The sequence below is a fragment of the Parus major genome, chromosome 2, assembly GCF_001522545.3.
Source record: "Parus major isolate Abel chromosome 2, Parus_major1.1, whole genome shotgun sequence".
Classification (NCBI taxonomy): domain Eukaryota; kingdom Metazoa; phylum Chordata; class Aves; order Passeriformes; family Paridae; genus Parus; species Parus major.
The window spans coordinates 45,979,818-45,999,885 of record NC_031769.1 but is presented as its reverse complement, the minus strand read 5'-3'; the positions used below and the strand labels follow the sequence as shown (position 1 = coordinate 45,999,885).

At 39.7% G+C, this 20,068-nt stretch overlaps 1 protein-coding gene across 1 annotated transcript in view; it reads right to left on the bottom strand.

Moving 5' to 3' along the window:
* Positions 1–20,068, bottom strand: part of NPSR1 (neuropeptide S receptor 1) — a 58,628-nt gene that overhangs the window by 17,368 nt on the left and 21,192 nt on the right. The window contains exons 3-4 of the mRNA XM_015652105.3: positions 2,577–2,680; positions 2,155–2,248 (exon numbers count right to left, since the gene is read on the bottom strand). Coding sequence (XP_015507591.1) covers positions 2,155–2,248; positions 2,577–2,680 — 198 coding nt within the window. The remainder of the gene's footprint in view (positions 1–2,154; positions 2,249–2,576; positions 2,681–20,068) is intronic.

Below are 20,068 nucleotides of genomic sequence, written 5' to 3'. Positions count from 1 at the left end.
TCTTATTTGAATATACTTGTCCAACATGATGAAGTATTCACAAAATGTTTGCTGCTATAACTTTTCAGTTTCTTTTCTTTTTGATCTTTATAATTTTTTCTCAATACCCTTTTTGTTGTAGAATTAGGTGTCTCACAGTAAACCTTTAAGATTAAAAGGAGTATTTCTTTCCCATACTACACTTTCTCTGGTTATTTATGTATTTGCAAAGTATGAAATATTCAGCTGTTGAAGTTTGTTTTCTTAAGAACCAAGAACAGCTCATTGCTAATACTTTTTAACAGGACTTGAGGCTAGCAACTAAACCACAATTAAAAAAACTTGTTTGACATTTTCAAAGTGGAATGTTTTATTTTTTTTTTTTCCTAAAATGATATTTCAAGACTACATGGAAACAATTTTTCAAATCAGTAAGAAGAAAGAACTCTTTTGTTTCTTGATTGAAGGATTTTGGGGGGATGAGTGTTTCATTTTGTAAAGAAATTTGCCACAGGTTGACTCAGAACTGTTCATGAAGTTCCTCTGTGTCATCACCAATGACAAAGATTTGTAAATCTCTTTGTTCTCTATCTGTAGAATAGCTGAGAGGGCATTTCAAAAGCGTCCCACACGGCACCTCTGCAAGGAATAGCTGGGTGCAGAAGAGGATTATTTTATGTATATTCCAGAAAGTTGCTATGATAAATATGCCTCTCTAGAGCCTTTTTTTGGATTTAAAGCTGCCTTTTTTTTCCTTTGAACATGGTCTTTGTGCATCAGCGTGTAGCCAGACCTTGCAAGAGGCAGATGGTTTTTGTCAGTATTCTCTCTGCTTGTGACCTTTTTCCCCTGACCAGAGCTGCACCCAAGTGATGATTTAACTACCCTCAACTTGGGGCAACATCTGCTCTTCTCCAGTTTGAAAAAAACCCAACAAAACAACAACAAAATACTTTATGCTACAGGTCTAGGAAATGGGATTTAAAAAAGGCTTTTGTGAAGATTTGAAGTGATTTTTTGGTGGGTGCTTTTTCAACTTCAAAGCTCTTTCCAAAGATTACCCATCAAATTCTTTACTTAAATTCTTTAAATTACCAGGAGGTAATTTAACAAGCGCTGCTTTTCCTGCACCATACATGAAGAAGAAATGCCAGCAGGTCTGTCCCACAGCTCATCCTGCTCAGCCAGCAGGTTTATGAGCCCCCACCCTGCCTGGTTTAGGAGCTCTCCTGTAGCAGCTGTAGAGCAATGCCACCTCTCCCAGAGCCTGCCAGGAAAACCTTGATATCCATCTCCCTATTCTGAAAGAGTTGATCTGCAGGCTGGGGAATATAAAGCTAAATTTCACACAAGTATTTGGAGCTTTCAGACCTTAACATCTGCCAAAGCTGCACCACTGTCTCAGCTGTGATTGACTCACAGGTTTTTAAGGCCAGGAAGGACCATTAATCTGATCCCCTGAATAGAGACGTCTGGCAAAAGCCATCATTACTCCAAAACAAGAATGATATTTGAATCTGATCAACAGTTGCAGGTTCTTGTAATTGTTCTTCCTCCCCACCTGCTACCTCTGTTTCTTCACTCAGTGCAACATACTTAGTGCCCCACTTTAGCTCTGTGGGAAAGAAATAATTTTGTTTAAACTGTACTGCTAAGAGGTCAGGATATATCTAAGTACTATAAAAAAAACCCTGAAACTAAACAAACAGAGGAAATTTTAGCAATAGATATCCAAACTTATATGCTATCTCTTCTGAAGATACATCAAACTTTTGTATGAATTCTCAGTACCACACCCTCCATCCTAGTCATTTTCTATTGTGAATAAATAGATAGAATAAATGTTGCCGTTCCTACAGTTATATAGTGGAACAAGGGATAGCTTTTCCCATTAAAAAATTCTAAAAATGCTGGAATATGATGAAAACCACTATAATTTTTAAAATGTCATTCCATTCTTTGCTAACACAATACTTATAAAAACTGCTGAAGGCTAAGTGAAGTTTAATAAATCTTGAAACCACAGCTACTTCATCATTTGGAGAACTGTAACAGAGTTCAAATAGTAGCTAGAGCAGGAATGAATAATGCATAGCAACAAGGTTAAGAATTTTGAAAACCAAAAAATCATCCAATAATGTCTGTAGTAATAACAAGGTACCAAGATTCTCCTACCTCCTTGCAAGAACTTCATGGGGTAAACTATGGCATGATACCGGTCTATGCTTAGTGACACGAGGACGTAAGTTGAGGCATAGAGAAGGACCACCTGGGGCAGAAAGTATAATGAGACAACAGTTGAGACACATCTATTGCAGAAGGTGATGTCAGCAAGAACTCTGAACTAGAAATGTTTCAAAACTTACTGAAGGAAAAAAAAGAAAAAAGGAAGAACCTCCCCCACCTTGTATACTCACCCAGGTATTTGTCCTTTTTCCTGTCCACAAAATTTAAAAGTTTCATTATGCTTTAACTAAAGCGTTTCTCTTTTAAATGAACATTTCAACATTTAGGACTTTTGCTGCTAGAAAAATTTCTACACAGCATTTTTGTCAGAGTTTACTGCTACAGGGGCACAAAGCACGACATTTTTATACCTGGAAGTAGCGAACGACCCTGCAAACGATATCAGGGGCCATAAAATCTCCAGTGTAGCGCCAAATGATGTCAGTCATTATGTTGATGAGTCCTGTGAATGAATCTACAAAGAAATTAAATGAAGAAGAATTGAAAGAAGCAAGTACATGACTTCAGGTGAACCACAGAGGCAGGTAGGACCCTTGGGATGTGTCAGCTCCCCAGTCCTAGGGGCAGTCATGACCACTCAGCCCAGTATGCTAGAGGAACTGGGACAGCCTCAGAACCACCCCCAGAATTAGTGTCTAAGTGTGTCAGCTTGATTCCAGCTGTGACAAATACTGAACCACTTAACGTCCTTTATTCTTTATCTGTTGTTCCATTTTAAAAAGTCTCCTGTGAAATCACCTGGAGTGGCAACCAAATGCTGCTAAAGTTAGTGGAAACTTTGTCAGGAGATAATTTGCAAACTTAATTAATTAATGACTAACCATGCCTTGTCAGCTTAAAGTTAACCTACTTATGCCTGTACTTTTATATTTGCCAAATTAAATACACCTCAGGCTATCTTTTCTTTTTTCTTCTTCTTTTTTTTTTTCTCCCACAAGAAAATCTAAAGAGATATTCCAGCCTTTGTTCTGTTTCTTACCAAACAAGTGAGTGCTCACAGAGTTGCACGTTTTACAAATGAATCACAAGAACTGGTACTCCTGCTTTATAGATGGGTGATATTAAATTTTGTCTTTAAAACCAGCTTCTCTCACTTGGACAAGATAAATGTTTACAGTGCAGTCCATGGAAGAAAATGTGTACCAGTCCAATGTCCTGCCACTTCAAGCAACATGCCACGTTGCTCTTCTTGCACAGATTACCACAAAGGGAGAAAACAGGTTAGAAAAACTTTTTGTGCAATTTTTCAGGACAAAAACAAGCAATATGAAGAAATATCTTCAAGCTGTATTAAAAAAAAAAAATAAAAAATTAAAGTGGTGAGGTAAAGCCTTTCATTTTGCTACCACCATTTTACACATTCAAAAACCATTTCTAAAGTTTAGTGTGATAAAGAATTTAACCCCTGCATCAGAAGACTTTGATTTGAAATTTTTGCATTTGGGAACAAGATATTTCAACAGTTAAAAAAAAAAAACAAAACGGTGTGAGAAAGGAACAGTTTGGGACAGTATTTCCAAGCAAATATGTTTTGCAAAATAGTTTTTTTCTAAGCCCTTTGAAATTCCAGATATTTCTAGTTGGAAATTGAGATTTCAGGTTAATGCCTCAGAAAAAGCAACCTGTTTTGCTTCACTGGAAAATCAGGGTTATTTTTTCTGTATCAGCAATCCTTTATCTCCTCATTTTCTTCCTTCGTTTATCTTCTTCTGCAAGGCTCAGTTCAGAATTAAATTAGTGTAACTACATTGCCTCCCTCCTTATGACTGCTGTTCAATTAATCCTTGTTTGCTCTTTATTCTCGCAGCGTTTCCCAGCCCCATCTTCTCTCTCTTCTCTCATCCCCTGCCTCCAGAGAGAGGCTGCATCAGAGACAATCTCCAGAAGGAAGTCTGGGGTTTGAAACATTATGTTAAATGTTAATGATTAATGATGATCATTAATGTTAAATGATGAACATTGATTAGGGTGATGGCGTAAGGTTCCTCTGATGAGAACAGTGGCTTTAAGACTTTACATAAAAGACTTTAAGTATATAATTAAGGTGGTCTTTGAAAAAAACACAGTTTAAGAGTTTCAAAATGCATCCTACAGCAGTATTTCCAGCCTATCTCTTTCCGTTTCCTCACTCCTGAATTATTTATTCATATTCTCTCTCTCTACAGTAATGAAATATATATTGGTTCAAAGTATTACACATCAATAGAGCTTCACCTCAGGGTATCCTCGGGCTTTTGATGGTCTGAGCATCTGCCAAGCAGGTGCTAAATCAGGGCTCAGCTTTCCTCAGGAGGGGAAGGTGCAGAGGCTGCCTTCCCTCCTGCCAGACTCAGTGCTCTGAGGAGGAAAGGAAGGGGGAAGGGACAGCACCTCAGCTATCTCATTTCCCTCTTCTCACGGCCGTCTTCCTTTTCAGTGCATCAGGTGAGTGTTTAGAGGTGCATCCTGCAGCTGCGGGGGAGAAGGGACAGCGTCCTGGTGGTTTCCTTCAGTAAGCAATTTGGCAGTCCCAGATAACACAATTTCAGCTTATGCCCACATCAGCTTTTTAGCTTGCATCAGGAGTGTGGCTTTTAACTTGTGGATGGCCCCCACTTCACTGGCTCATGTGATGGAGGACCACAGGAGAATGAGCCCTTGTTTAGCTGATGCTTGTCCCAAAAGTACTCTCCAGGGTTGTCCTCCTTGCATCCCACACCATGCAGCTACCAGCCAGTGCTCAGGCACAGGAACCATGACAAAGTTTATGCATCAGAAGCAAATCCCTCTCCAGAAATATGGAATGTGGATATCTGCTCTGTCTTTTTCATGCTACAGGTCTCTACCCACTGCATGTCATTACCTACAAATATATCTGTAGCCTTAAGTACTTCAGGAGCTTTAAAGACAACTCAGGATTGTCTTTCCCTTGAGAGCTGTTGAGTGAGGTTTTTCAGGTGACAGCAGAGGCTTTTAAATGAGGCTTAAACTTCACAGCTTTTTTTGTGCTGGCAGCCTCAGCTCCTCTCCTGCAGCAGTATGCTTTAATTCAGCTGTGCTGAATTTCAGAATTGCTGTGGAGGGCTCGGCATGAGCCTCTGAGCATGTGCCCCTAAAAACAACACACACGTGTGTACCAAAGCCAATGCACCCAGCTGCACGTGTGGGACAAATTTAGCCAGATTTCTCAATGCCCTTTAATTATAGAAACATTCTCCCACTCAATGTCCTCATGCCCTCCTCAGGTTTTAGAAATACCTCTTGTCTTTTCAATCCCAAAAGTAACAGACTAACTTTTCTCAGAGGATCCTTCAGTCCTCTGCTGCCTGCTCCAGGGGGTGTTTCTTATCCCATCTCTGCAAAGGACCTGGCTCTGTCAGTATGAGCACACACGTCTCGAGGATTTGTCCTGCAGACTTTACATAGGGCCAAGTAAATAATGTGCTTTGTGCTGGTGATCAGACAGCATGAAGGGAAAATGCAGCAAACCTACAAATTATGACAAAGGATTGCTATATACTCTCCAGAGACACAAGTATCTAGTGCAAACCTTTACTAGACATTTAGACACTAAATGTGCTGCTCATTAATCTGCTATGTTCATCACACCTTCAATAACCAGACTTTATATTTTTCACACCTTCACAACATTTTTCCTTACAAGCCTCTTTTTACACAAAGCCCCAACATGCCAGCACTATAAACCTGGTACAGATATAATGAATTGCCAGCAGACCTTCTGCCACTGGTAAATGAATCCTCCTCACCCTTGTATCATCTCAGATACAATTATATCCATGACCATGGCATCTTGAAATCCTCATTTGCCAGGTAATTTGAATTGCTGTATTAGAGGTCAGTGCATGGAAGTCAGATGGTTTCAGCAGTGAGATCTCAGCAGATCACACATTCTCTGGCTACTTTTGGCAAGCTTACACCTCAAACAGTGTCACTGTGTTGCATCATTGCCATCCTAAGTGGTGAATGTCAGGTACAGAAAGCTGACATTGGCATGAAAGCTCTGAACCTCAGTGTCCTCATTACTTTGAGTATCCTCACCACTCCTTACAAAGCTAGTGGCTCACGTGTTAGATACTTGTGTTCTTTCACTGAAGAATGTTCCTGGGCCAAATGGGACCAAGATAATTTCTGAAAACTGTCCTAAACAACCTTCACTCACAGCTGTGTGCAAACTTGTCATTGCCATTGCCTTCTTAAAAGTCTTCTAAACTGTTTTACTAAGCAGTGGTGTGTTTACTGTGGTACTGTGTCAGCATTGCTAGGCAACAGTGGGGTTATAGGCCCATTTAATTACTCAGAAAAATAGGCAGAAATTCGATTAATGAAATATATTCTATTTTGATACAAAATAAAGATGCCAGTCACAATAATTTGTGACTTTTAAGCCAAATGTATATTCAAAGAAAGATACAGATGAAAAAATTCCTTGTTGAAGAGAGGACATGGCCCCAATGTGACAGGAACGGAAGAAGTTTGCTCTTGAGGGAGAGTGGATTTTCCATAAGCAAATGTAAAAGAAAAATTCTACAAGAGTGGATTTTCTAGAAACAAATGTAAAAGAAAAATTCCATGAGGTTTCAATAATAAGAAAAAAGTAGAGGGAGGTAGGGAGTAAAGATGGCTTTGGCTGGGCAGAGGGAGGGAAGAACAGCTTTGAGGGGTTTGTGCAACTGGACAGGTCTTCAAACCTTTATCTATCTCTTCCCTGTCACCACCATGGCCACAGCCAGTCCTCAAAGGCAGAACTAGTGTCTGCCTTTACAAACCTGTCAGCACTTCAAAATGCAGCATTTTTAAACAGCATTTATGAAAAAGGCCAAGAAAACGCCAGAGAAGGAGAAGCGCCCTGTTCCCAGAGGAGACTGAAACATGCTGAATATAGAGCTACAGCATCTGTTGTTGGGAAATATGTCAGGTACTGAAACAACCTGTGAAAATCCTGGGCCCTAAAGGCCAACATAACCCAGGTTTCCATCACGTTCAGCAAAATGTGTTTGGATTTTTTTACGGGCATGATAGTGTGCAGGCATTGCCTCTACACCTTTGAGCCCAGGAACCACTCAGTTCAGGAGGTGATTGCAGCAGCTTGGGTGATGGGTGCTGCCTCATATGGCTGATCTCAGAAATGTAAAAAAGAAATCTCTGCCCTTGGAGGAACAAATCTGAATGTCAGCTTGCTGGTGGTGTGAGTGAAACAAATTTTCATGTCAAAAAGCCCTCCAAGAAAGAAGTCCATTATAGAAAGCAAATGGAGGTAATTAGCAACTGGCATGAGAATAGACAGATTACAACTGTTTCAAATAATGTGTTCATAGAAATTCATTGACTTGATGGTATTGCCAAAGGGATGTACCTGTGCAGACTTCAGGATATTCTTGGATTACAACTTGGGAGGTTCAGACAAAAATCTGCACTAGCAAGTCCACAAGAAAAAATCTCTATCATTTTATTATTAGTACTGACAGCACTCTTCCCTCTAGACACTTACCCTGAGGATGAAAGCCTTTTCTGTCAGAAGTGGAGAGCAGATTGCTGGTTAGCTGCAATGGGTTAAAAAGCTCCACATGTCATCTCAGCTGCAGTTTCATTTTCCCCTGATGAGAACAGTTCTATTAAGTTGGATGTGGTGATCCATGACTTCTAGGTGAAGCCGTGCCTCTTACTAAAATACCCTCTCTCTTTCCATGTCACTTTCAGAGTGATTCCATTTTAACAAGGTACATTTTGTTCTGCTTTGTAGACAGCATCTCAAGGCAACACAACATTTTGTAAGGCAAGGCAAAGTGTGCAAGCTCCTGGTCAGTGCTGAGCATTTCGTATGGCTCATTTTTTTTTGGACCTCATGATGTAAATTCCCGTCACCTACCACTCTCCAAGGAGCGTATCCTCTGGAAGCATCAGTTCACTAACAACTGCCTGCAAAAGAGTGATAGACCCTTAAAAACAAAAGTGGCATCGTTGCCCTATGGCAAAAATAAGGTCCTGTCCATGATTTTTGAACTGATGAGGCAGACAGTGCTCTCTGACCTTGCTGCTCTGTATTGCACTTGATGTGCTGTCAGCTAATCAGAGTCAGGGCTGTGAACTTGCCTTGCAAGTTAGCAAAACCTATATCTGATATTTCTACAGGCCTGTGGTTGCAAGCAAGTTAAATTAGATGATCTTAGGGGTCCTGGAGGTTTGCTTCAGGACAGACACAGGGCAGAGAGAGGAGGAGAAGCTGCCCTACCTCCAGCAGACACCTCTACAGCTTGTTTTCTCCAACTCTTCCCATAGTCTGTGCTTTCCACTGAAAATTTCACAGGTGGCTTTGCATGTAGGACACTGCACTAGGAACAATTTTGTAACCATATTTCCTAAAAAATATACCCTGCCCTCTGCTCTCATTCAGAAGCGGATAGTGAACTTGGTTGTGTCCCTGATCTGGGTATCTGTAGGACAAAATACTTATAAGAGACTTAGAAGATGCCTTTTCAAGGCATTGAAATGCAATGACATTTTAGCTCTTTAAACACTGAGGCACGAGAGCCTGGTGTGTGGCCTCTCATGCAGTGAGGGGCTGTGTATGGAGCAGAGTGGGTGCAGGGGACCTGGGTGAAAGAGTTGCCCTCATGCTTTGGCAACTTATTCCTCCTCTTCACAACCCCTCCAGGTGCATTTATCTGTGTCTATGGTGGTTTGCAGCCCCCTGCTCCAGCATTGCAGAGCATCTGGACACCATGCTGGAGATGGGAACAATAGGGAGGATGGCTGACAACCCCAGGAGCTGACATGAATCTGCCAATCCTGATTTTTAACTATTTTAGAAGTGTCGATATGAAGCAGATATCATTGTGCTTATGCAGTGCAAGGATCCCAGCTCTCTGCCAGACAATCTCTGGCAAAGGGACAGGAAGTGTGAGCCAAAATCTGGGGTGCACTAAGTTTTTGTGGGGAATCAACAAGGACACCCACAAGTGCTTTGTTCCATTGTGGTGCCTGCATTGGAACGAACATTTTGCATTGGAGCAGTGTTTTTTCCACAGATCCCAACAATATATACTGTGCTGCTCTTGGGCATTTTCTCTTTCAAGCCTGGCAGCCTGGAACAGAACACCAAATGTAATGCATGAAGCAAAACCCACTAGAAAATTGTCAAGATAGAACCTGTTCAATTGACCTGTTAATGCTAGGTTGGATTTTTTGTGGCAGAAGTGGTGCATTCTTTCTCTTTCTGGCTCAGAGGAAGTGACAAAAAATTTTGTTGAACTGTGTGAGCACCTAATTTATTTGTTGCATTTCTTATATTTCTGCTCTGAGATCCACTTTCTCATGAGATGAGGCAGGCCCTGTTAGGCTAGATGTTGTCAAGGATGGAGGCTCCAGCCTCACTCCATAGCTCATCCAGACTGAAAGATGAAAGGCTGAGAATAGTGTATACTGCAGAGTACCAACCTCTTAAGAAACAACACTTATAAGACAGCTGGAGATCAGGTCCCTAGGAATTAAACTTCAGCACGCCCTGTCATTGTGAAAGGCACTGAGGTTTGTTTAATTTGCCTTTATTAATATATCTCTTCCTCCCATTATTTCCTACTGCACCGTTGCTGTGGGGATAAACAGCTGGAGGGGGCTGGACTGCTCCAGGAGTTCTGCCAAGAGGGAGCATGACACCCACCAAAACAGGACAGGATAATGGGAACAGCAGCAGCACATCAAATACAGTGGGGTGGGAAAAAAGGACGGCTTGGACACCACATCAGCAGTGGTCTCATTCAGAAAAACTGGTTCCTCCCACAAAGTTGAAGAAATGACTGGAGAATTGCTTTTTGGTGAACCAGTCAGGACCATAAAGGCAAATTTCCATTTTCCATTCAGATGTCCCCTTCTTCAGACCTCTGCAGATACTTTGATTTGGGATTGGCAGTTTCCCTGAGGGGCAATATGTGGGGGCAGATGAAGCTGGTGATAATTCTGAACCCTAGGACAAAGTCTCCTCTTCCCATCTTGTGTTACTTGCACATAGATGAGACCACTGTCTACTAGATGAAATATTATTTTGCTGCATGCAATTGTTCAGTGGTTCATTCGTTGTGAAGAGAATGTGTCTCAGTTTAAATGCAGAAGACACACTCCTGTGGATCAATTTGTCTTACTTAAACATAGAAAAACAAGGATATGCCTCCTCAAAAGACAAAGGAATCCTGTTTGTAATTCATTGCTGCTGTTTATATTTCAAGTGGTGCATGTACTTGTTGTGTTTTCCAGAAAAAAATTACATTCTGAGATACCAAGTACCAAACAATTCCATTTTTAATTTCCTTCCCCAACATCTTGTATATAGATGCTTCTGCTATTTCTTCTGAATCCTCTATACTGATCATTTTGCTAACTCTTTACCTCAAGTATTTGAAGTACTGCAGATTCATATCTTGGTCACAGCAGAAACCCATTATTCTCATTGAAAAATGTGGACTATCCTAGAAGAATTTTCTGCTGGTGTAGTTCAGGCACCCAGGTCACTCTAGTCATTGATTATCCACACTTTTTCCAATATAGTCTTAGTTGGCTCAGATATTGTTGATGCAGATACTTTAGTCCAAGTAGGAGTGGTAAGGGTAAAGCTTTCTTTCTTCCCTCCCAGCAAACTGCAAGTCAGATTCCCATGGTGCTCAAGCAGTGACACTGCATGCTGCAGCTCAATTTTTGTTGAAGCTTAGGCTTTCCATTACAGAACAGTAGAATAGTGTTCATTTCCATTTTTGTATCTGCTTTGTCTCCCCTGGTGTTTGCTTATAGCATGAAGAAAAGCACACTGGTAAGTTTCATTGGCAAATTCCCATGTAAAATCATCATGTGGAAAAGGTAGATCAGGCAAACGCACACTGAGCTGTTTTCCATTAAATATGCTGCAGTGCCAGAACAGGCTGAAAATACATTACATGTGGCCTGGTTTCTGTTCTGTAATTGAGCTGAACATGGCCAAAATGGACTTCTAAGTATTTGATCTTAATAGAGCAACTGAGTCTCTGTAGCACCGCATGATATCTTTGACCTGAATTCCATAAATCCTGTTAATCATTTGTAAACATTTGGTAACCAGCTAGGCAATGGAATTAAAGGAAGTCACTCTCCAGAGAAAACCTGTTAAACACATGAATGTGAGTCAAATGTATTGGCAGGTGACAAACTACCACATGAAAATGTTGGATGTGTCGTCCTACAGCCCTTTGCAAAGATGGGTAAAGGGAAATGTGTCAGTGTTATTGCTAGTGACACAAAGACAATCTAAGTAAATAAATATCACTGCTTTAATATGCAAGAGGGGAATAGAAAAACCCTGATCTTCTTAATGTGACTTTAGTGCATGCAAAGCCTATTTCCAGAATAATTTCTCTTTGATTGCAACTACATGTGCTGCAGTACAGATGATGGACTACAAGGAGCTAATGATGTATTTGTACTTTTGATGTCAAAAGTTTAAAGTCATGTCTTTTAATGGGAGCTAATGAGATCCTAAGTGACGATTCCAAGGAAAGCATAGTTAGTCATTGTGGCCATTCTGTTGGCAGCACCACACTTGTGCAATCCTGTTTCTCAGCATTTGCTGCTGGCACATGAAGAAGCTGGGTAGCAAATTCCACACATCTACCTATATTTAACAATGGAATTTACCTATATTTAACAATAGAAGACAAACTGTCATGTAGAGTAACTGTAAAATAAATGTCCTTTATGTCAGGTGACAGTCCTGCCTGGATATGCATCAGGAAATCAAACAGGAATCCATAAAATTTAGAGGCAATGTTTTCCAAGTAATTAAAAAATAAGTCCATTTCCCCCCTTAATGCTGAAATGTTGGACCCAAAGGATTGTACAATTTATCTGCCAAGCCCCTTTTATTAAAAACAAAACCAGAAACAATCATAACACAACTGTCATTAGGATTTGAATGTCTGAAACAGGCTGAAGGTAGGAAAACCATAATCAGTCCTTCAGGACCACATAACAATTCTGTAGCTGTCAAAACAAGAATTAAGGCTTCCTATAAACTGACATAAATTGGCACAGCAAAAGCTGACTGCTGCTGATGTAGAAAATGCATGGTTCATTTCATTGACTGTCAAGTGTATCTACAAAACATATTCAGGGCCACCACTGGGCCAGAGGAAAGGCTATCAAAATAACCTTCCTAAGGTTATCAAAATAACCTTCCTAAACCATCCCCATACCTGGTTTTGCTCTGGAGCCCCATAGAAAACCCCGAGTTCACCTCTTGCCCTTCATGTTTCCCTGTGCCTCACTACATGCAGCAAGAATACACCCCACCTGTTCTTGCACTCTGCCTTGTTTGAAAAATGTGGTGTTTTGAAGAAAGTAATATATGAAAAGATGCATTAAATGGGTCTGTAGTTTTTCCAGCCTGACTGAGAGACGCTGCTGCTCTGTTTCCCCAAACTATGTTACTGATATGAATAAAGGCTGTGCTTATGCCCCCCACACACCACATCTGGACTGTGGTACTGCATGGAGCTGGTGCATCAGATGTTGTCAGTGTGGACAAGTCAGACCTCTCTGACAGTGCTGGATGTAGACAGTCCTTCCCTGGTTCCTAAGGGGTTCAACATGAGACTGATATGAGGGCATGAAAAACCTCCAAGACCTACACAGAGCTTTGCTATAATGGAGTCAAAGTTCCCCACCAGTGTCAAAAGTATTTGGATTTCATCTAATTTTTAGTTTAAGTTCTGCCAGCCAGCCAGAAGCTGTGTCAATTTTGCAATTTGTGGTTGCAATTGCAACCCGAAATTGAAACCCCAGCATGCTAAAATCATAAAATACATTAATTTTTTCAAAATGTCTGGCTTCTTCTGACCAAAAATGCATGAGCATCTTTGAGATTAATAACCAGATATTTGGATTTTCCCTGAAGACAATTCACTGACATTGACTATAAAGAGTGTAAACAGCGACTCTAATTTGAAAGCTAAAATAAATTGACTTGTGCCTTTTCCACATCCTGTCTGTCAACATCCTAGCAAAGAACTTCTGAAATTGGAATGTCTTCCCAAATGATGAATGAATATGAAGTTTTGTGTTTATTTACAATTCACACTGAAAATGTAATTGGGAAAAAATTCATGAAGATCCAAGTATGTTTATCTACATCTGAAGCCATGAATGGTCAAGAAAGGGATATGAATATTTTCACAAACATCTTAGAATCATAGAATTATTTAGGCTGGAAAAAATCTTTGTGAGGAATAAATAGCATAACCAACAGACTTCATAAATTCAGCAATATGAAGAATTTATAACGACTATTATTTCAAGAATATTTTCTGTAAGGCACAAAAAATATATTGTGGAAATACTGTTAGCTGAAAACAATGCTAACCTACGATATTGAAAATATAATTGGTATACTAAAGAGTGAGTGTTTAAGGATTTGGAAATAGAATTGAAAATGCAAAACTCTGTCTTGCAGGAGTCCATTCATTTGTGACATTTCAGAATGATCAAATTAGTCTTGAGCTAGAGAAAAATATTTTGTTTGTGATAATATCTGCACACGAAGAGGTCCAATAGAAGAACTCAAAATTATTTCCTTTTACAGATTCTTTAAAATTCACATTGACATTATAAACTGTGCAAGTGGAGCACAGAGTTATTTAAAAGCATACCTCCAAGGGGCATGGTTTTGGAAACACAGCTTTGTTTTTCTGATGATCTTGTTGAATCAATTTTTTCCAGTCTATTTGTATTAGCTGGGTAGAGGATTCACAGAAGTGCAATTGTGTATTGTAATTTGACTTTGATCACAGTAATTTTCTTTCTTCTGTCTCCCAAGGACTCTTCTAGAAACTACAGCAGTAATGGTATGCAGCAGTGGATATTGAACTGCTTGCAAGCCACTCAGGCAGCTCATAAAAACATTATTAAAAGGCAAATGCCCTTTGTGCTCATAACTTCTAAACTACACAAGCTGAAGTGCCTTAATACTTCTAATGCATTGTAATATATTGAGATATGCTCTCTTGGAGCTGGTGGCTTTCCAGCTGGCAGCTTGTGCACTCCTGCCAGTCACCATGGCTTGGTTTGACTCTGGCTCTCCCTCCAGTTCAAGAAGTGAGGAGTCTGAGCGTGGTTTGCTGGGAAGCTCAGTGACTGGCAGGTGGCACAAACATTCTTTGTGCAGAAATCTCATTTTCTACAGAAGGAACCTTTTCAGAGCATCCTGAACCTTTTCCCTTCTACTAATGAGTGTTCTCCCAAACCATGGAGGCTCTGGAGATGCCCAGTCCTGCAAAGGTGCTTTGGCTCACCTGCTAATGTGAATCCTTCCCAAGGTGAGAGGCCTACGAAGGCCACAGAGGGCAAGAGAATTTTCTGTGCCCATATGCTGTATGTGCTTTACCAGACAGAATAATAAAGGAAAAATTTTAAAGATAATCCTGATGCTCACTGAGAAAGTGGCATAGTGCTTTATTTTCTGGCTGCATTAAACCAGAATCTTCTAATCTTCTCTGCATTAATCTTCTAATCTCCTAAGGTCATCCCTTGACTGGTAACATGCATGAATATTATGTTATATGAGTTTTCTCTTTTACCTGAAGAAGTGGGAGCACATCTGACGATGTACTTTTGCTAAAAATCAGAACATGGGTAGGTGACCTGGAGCTTTCCCCAGAAAGAGAAGAGCAACAAGACTTGCTGTACAGTTCAACAGCTGAATAAGTATTACTAATCCTTACACTGTGCTGGGGAATTCTTCTAACATTTTTTATTTTCTGTAAATGTTGATCTTATTGTCTTTTTTCCTATCTTGCCCAGTTATTTTGTAAACTAAAAATAAACCTTATACTGTCTACAGGGTCCAGGTTTTGTGGCCTTAAGAAATATTTCTGCAAATTGCAGTTAAAAAGGATGCAGGATATGTTGGAACATCTAAGACTTTCATACAGACAATAGGCACCTTTCTAGTCAGTATCAAATTGTTAATGTACGATTTATTTTTTCAGTTGGCCTCAAGATCTTTATCCCAAATAACAATTTGGGATTGTTAATTTGGAAATTAACAATATAATATTTAATATAATATTTAGCTCATGATTTTCCCTAGAATGGAAATTACTTTCCTTTCTGGTGTATTTTGGTGTATTAGGGACTCCCCTTTAACAGTGAGTAAACTCTATTGCCTCCATTCCCTCCTCTTCTCTGCTCCCCTCCCTGTCCTCCACTTCCAGCTCTGAATATAGATATTTGATTTGCATAACTTTGGTCTTTGATACGAGTGTGAATGCTCCTCCCAAAAAGAGCACTTAAAAGTTACTTTCAGTGGTGTTTATGCCTCCACCATAACCAAAAGGATTTAGTAGACAGAGGCCAAAAATTCAGTTTTAAGTATACAAAAGTTGTTTCATGCTCCTTGCCTTTGGACATGGTACGCACTTACAGTAAGGTAACTTCAGAGTGCAAAACATGTTTTAATGCCATTACTGACCGAAAATCCATACTTGACGTAATATACACACATTTTGCCCTGCCCCAGACAGTGCAAAACAATTCCATGCTGATTTCCATCAACCATCCATTTTCTCCAAGGCCTCAGAAGATGGCAAACACTGAACCTTGTCTCACTTGTTCTATAACCAGGTCCCAGTCAGCTGAGGTGCTACATGCCCACACTGCTCAAAAACATCTGGTTTAACAAGCATTTGGTAGACATGTAACTACAGCCTTTTAGAAATACCCGAGGGCTGCAAAAGGTGCTGTATTTTGAACAAACCCAGTTGGTTTATTTACTGCATAGGAGGCAAACTGGGAATTTGGGAGGCACTTGATGAGTACCATGTTGTGGTGTTCCATTGAACCTGGCAAACTGTAAGTGCCAGCATATCCATTCTGGGAGACTTAGAGACAGTCTTCACTTACAGCCAGATTGCAAAGGCACAGGATGCATCACTGATTTCTTTGTCTAAGAAGCTTCAGAGTTTGAGAGAGAAGATTTTTTAGCATATTATGAGAGGACAGTTCAGAGAAATTAGGTTGATATGCAACTGATGTAGTTGTCACTTATTAATATTTGATTAGGCACCTTGGCAAAGTAAAGATTTCAGGTAAGTAGTTTTATCACTGTGCTGTCTTTTCTGCATTAAAATTTCATTAGAGTTTTTGTCTAAGAGCAATGAGATTTGGTGCTAATAACTCTTTGACACAAAGATAATTATTTGATATTTGACTATCACAACAGTATAAAACCTCATCAGAGCAGATCAGCAGAGATTGCAAATGCATGGATTCCATGAGTGGATTGGTGCTGTCGTAGAGTCTTCATGGGTCTCTTGCACCCAGTACTGTGAGGATTACTTCAAAGGGAGTGTGCCATCTAACAAGCTCAGTACTTAAAATGTGTCAAGCTTGCTGTGTGCCTGCATATGTTCCTGACAGGGATGAGCAGGAATCCAAATTTATGTTTATTCTCTGAACGATGGAAGAAATGTTTGTGGTATCCTCCTTTCAAAAAGATGAGCAAAACACTGAAAGATGCTTGCTTTACCAGGGTTATGTACAGAGCTGTCCCCAGGAGTGGTGACACTGGATTCCATACTAAGGATGAGGGGAAAAGCCACTCTGCTTTTCAGCCCTTTTAGAGGGGATCTGTTACCAACTTCCATGAGCAAACAGCTGTGACCTTGCAGTTCTCAGGAAAAGGATTTTAATAAGAGAGAATATCTTTTTGATTTCCAAAAGTTTTGCATGTTTCATTAAAACGAAGATGACTGAACAGCAAATGGCATTTCTTGTATTTCAGCTGGCATATCAGATATCACTGGAGAGAAAATTTCTTAACAAGCATTGAAATTACCATATCTAATATACCTCAATTTTTTTCTCCTCTGGACTTTCTAGTAATATAGCAGCAACTCCAGCACTTCCATAACACATTAGAAAACCAGTGATTATACAGTTCCTATCTCTAAAGCATGGAAAAGCCATTTTCTAAGAGGGCTCACCATTCTTTCCATATGTGGCATTAGTTCCCAATTTTGTCCCTGCTTATGGGAACTGGAAATGAAAATGTGTAGAAATCATTCTTCCATTCAAGACTAGAAAATGTCCATCAAAAAAACCAATACCATCTCAAAATGTATTGGGGTTTTTTTTGTGGGTTTTTTGTTTGGTTTATTTTAGGGAACAAATAAACATCTCTTTTTTGTTATGTATCTTCAAGTTCCCACAACTTCAAAGCAATCTGTTTCCTCCTGCAGACAACCCCTTATTCCCCTCTTTTAGTGTGCAGGTTTTCTGGCATATTTGAATAATGTTTTGTCTATTGTTCTCTTTTGCTAGTTTACAATGAAAGTAAAAATGTCTTGCAAGAAAGAAATCCTTTTGTTTGCTATCAGTACCTCTAAGAAACTGGCATAGTCAACCACTTCTGCTTTTAAATGCTGTTATCTCTGTTCCTTAAGAACCAGCAAAAAGTTTGACTTGTAACTGAAATGTTTGGAGATTTTTCCATTTGTAATTTCCATTCTGTTTTGGCTGATCATGTTCTTGTTAAGCAGGTCTTCACTCTTTTCTTTTTTGCTTGCTACTGCCTGCTAATACAATAGGAGAGGAGAAACGTGTGACTTACCCACAAGCCTCTTTTGGATTTCAGGGCTATGATGTGTGTGTGTGTGGGTGTGTGTGTATTACAAGTGTGCAGAAACAGAATCGGATCTACGTTTCTTCCTTCAGTAATTTCAGGTGGTTCTTTCCACCAACACAGTGGGGCACAGCACTTACAAGCATTGAACTCAAAAATCTTAAAGTTCTTTCCTAACCTAAAAGATTCTATGATCCTAAAGATTCTCCTTTTAGGCTAATCATGCAGTTGTAGTGTTAATGAACAGGTTTAGAGTAATATTTATCACTTAAACTACACTTTTGTTCCATACCCCATTTAGATCTCTAAAACTACCTGAAAGGAAATTGTAGAAAGTTGGGGGCAGTCTATTCTCCCTAGTATCAAGCAGTAGAATGTGAGAAAATGGACTCAGATTGTGCCAGGGGAAGTTTATTTTGGATACTGGGAAATATTTCTTCACAGAAAAGGTGGTCAAGCATTGGAACAGGCTGCCTAGGGAAGGGGGTTAATCACCATGCCTAGAAGTATTTAAAAGACATGGAGATGTGATACAGAGGAACATGATTTAGTGATGGAATTGGCAGTGTTAGCTTGGACATGATCTTTTCCAACCTAAATGGTTCTGTGATGCTATGAACAAATTATCTGTTGGGCAGCACTTAGAAAATCTTGGACATGTTCCAGATGGCAATTAAGAAACAAATCTGAGCACAAAAGAAATAATCCTGCACTTTTCATCAGGTAATATTGCTATGCCTTGCTGTGCTTAAAAATAAACAAATTGAAAGGGTCTGAAAAACAACTTCTCTGTAAAACTTTGTATTTGGGGATGGGATTTGAGTCAGAGCCTTTTGAGGTCTGACTGAAATGGAGGAAGGTTATGTTCTTAGTTGTCAAAAATGAATAGTAATCCTGACATATTTGGTGATGTATGAACACTGGAGGGATTTATACCGTCAACTTTAGAGATCTAAATTAGGAATTGAATCCTTCTGTGCAAGTCAGTGAAATTTAAGCCCAAGTATAGAACTGCTTGGAGTGTTTTGTTCTACTGACTATAAATTGAGCATAGGAAGGGTGACTTTGTATCTTACATATCTAGAGTGAGGCGCCTAAAATAGATGGCATGAATAATCCCTAAAATGAATACCAGTGTGCAAGAATGCAGTCATGAGATTTAATTCAATTATCTCTGTGACAATTATGTCCCATTTTTCTTCCCAGGACTGATGTCAAGATGTGGGCTTTCTTCAGACCTACTTCTGTAGACATGACAAGAGGCTAACAAGGCATCTGCCCTCCACCTTCCCTATTACATAGAATCATGGAGTATTCTAAATTGGAAGGGACTCTCAAGGATCCCAAAATCCACCTTTTAAGTAAATGGCTCATATGGAGATAAAACCCACAACCTTGGCATTATTAACACCAAACTCTCCACCAGCTGAGCTAATCTCAGTATTAATGATGTTGTATAAAGCAAAAGGTGTAATGTTCCAAATAACAGTAACTTCCTCAGGTGGAGAAGGTCACAGATTAATATTGCTTTGGTCAAAGACCTGCAGATGTAAATTGTCACCTACATAGTCAACCACCCAGCTGTAAGACAATGGAGGTGTCTAAAGATACTTGCCTAATCTGCATTTCACTTGGCTGACTAGAAAAATTACCAAGATTAGAATTGTTCTTTTTGCTGTTTCTTTCAAATACCACATGACTGCTGTAGTGTATGAGCCCAGACTGTACTACATTTTTTTTCTTACAGCCCTCAAAGTGCTGTAGTTGCCCATACAAACCTTTATAATCTCCACACAGCCCAACAGGTATCAGCAGAGTTGTGACAGTACAGTAATTTAGCTGCACAGTGCAAGTCTCAGCACAGGGTTAGAGAAATTATGTTGCAGGTGAAAGTGGGGGGTGAAAAGCTACTGGCAAAAAAACAAACAGCTGAAAGGAAATGCTTTCATTTTAGTCACACAGATGTCTAGTCAGGCAAAACATTTGTTTGCAAAGATCTGAAGGAATGACAGCTTCTTTTGAAAGAGTAGAAATGGTAAATGTGGACCTCCTATGTGGAAATCTGTAGGTGGGTAAGTGGAATCCAATTTAGGCTGTGTGCATCTATTGAAATGAGAAAACAATGCCTTTGATAAAGGGCATATAATACCCATTCATCACTTTGAATCCTTTCAGAAATTACATATTAGCCAGGAAAAGCAAACAGAA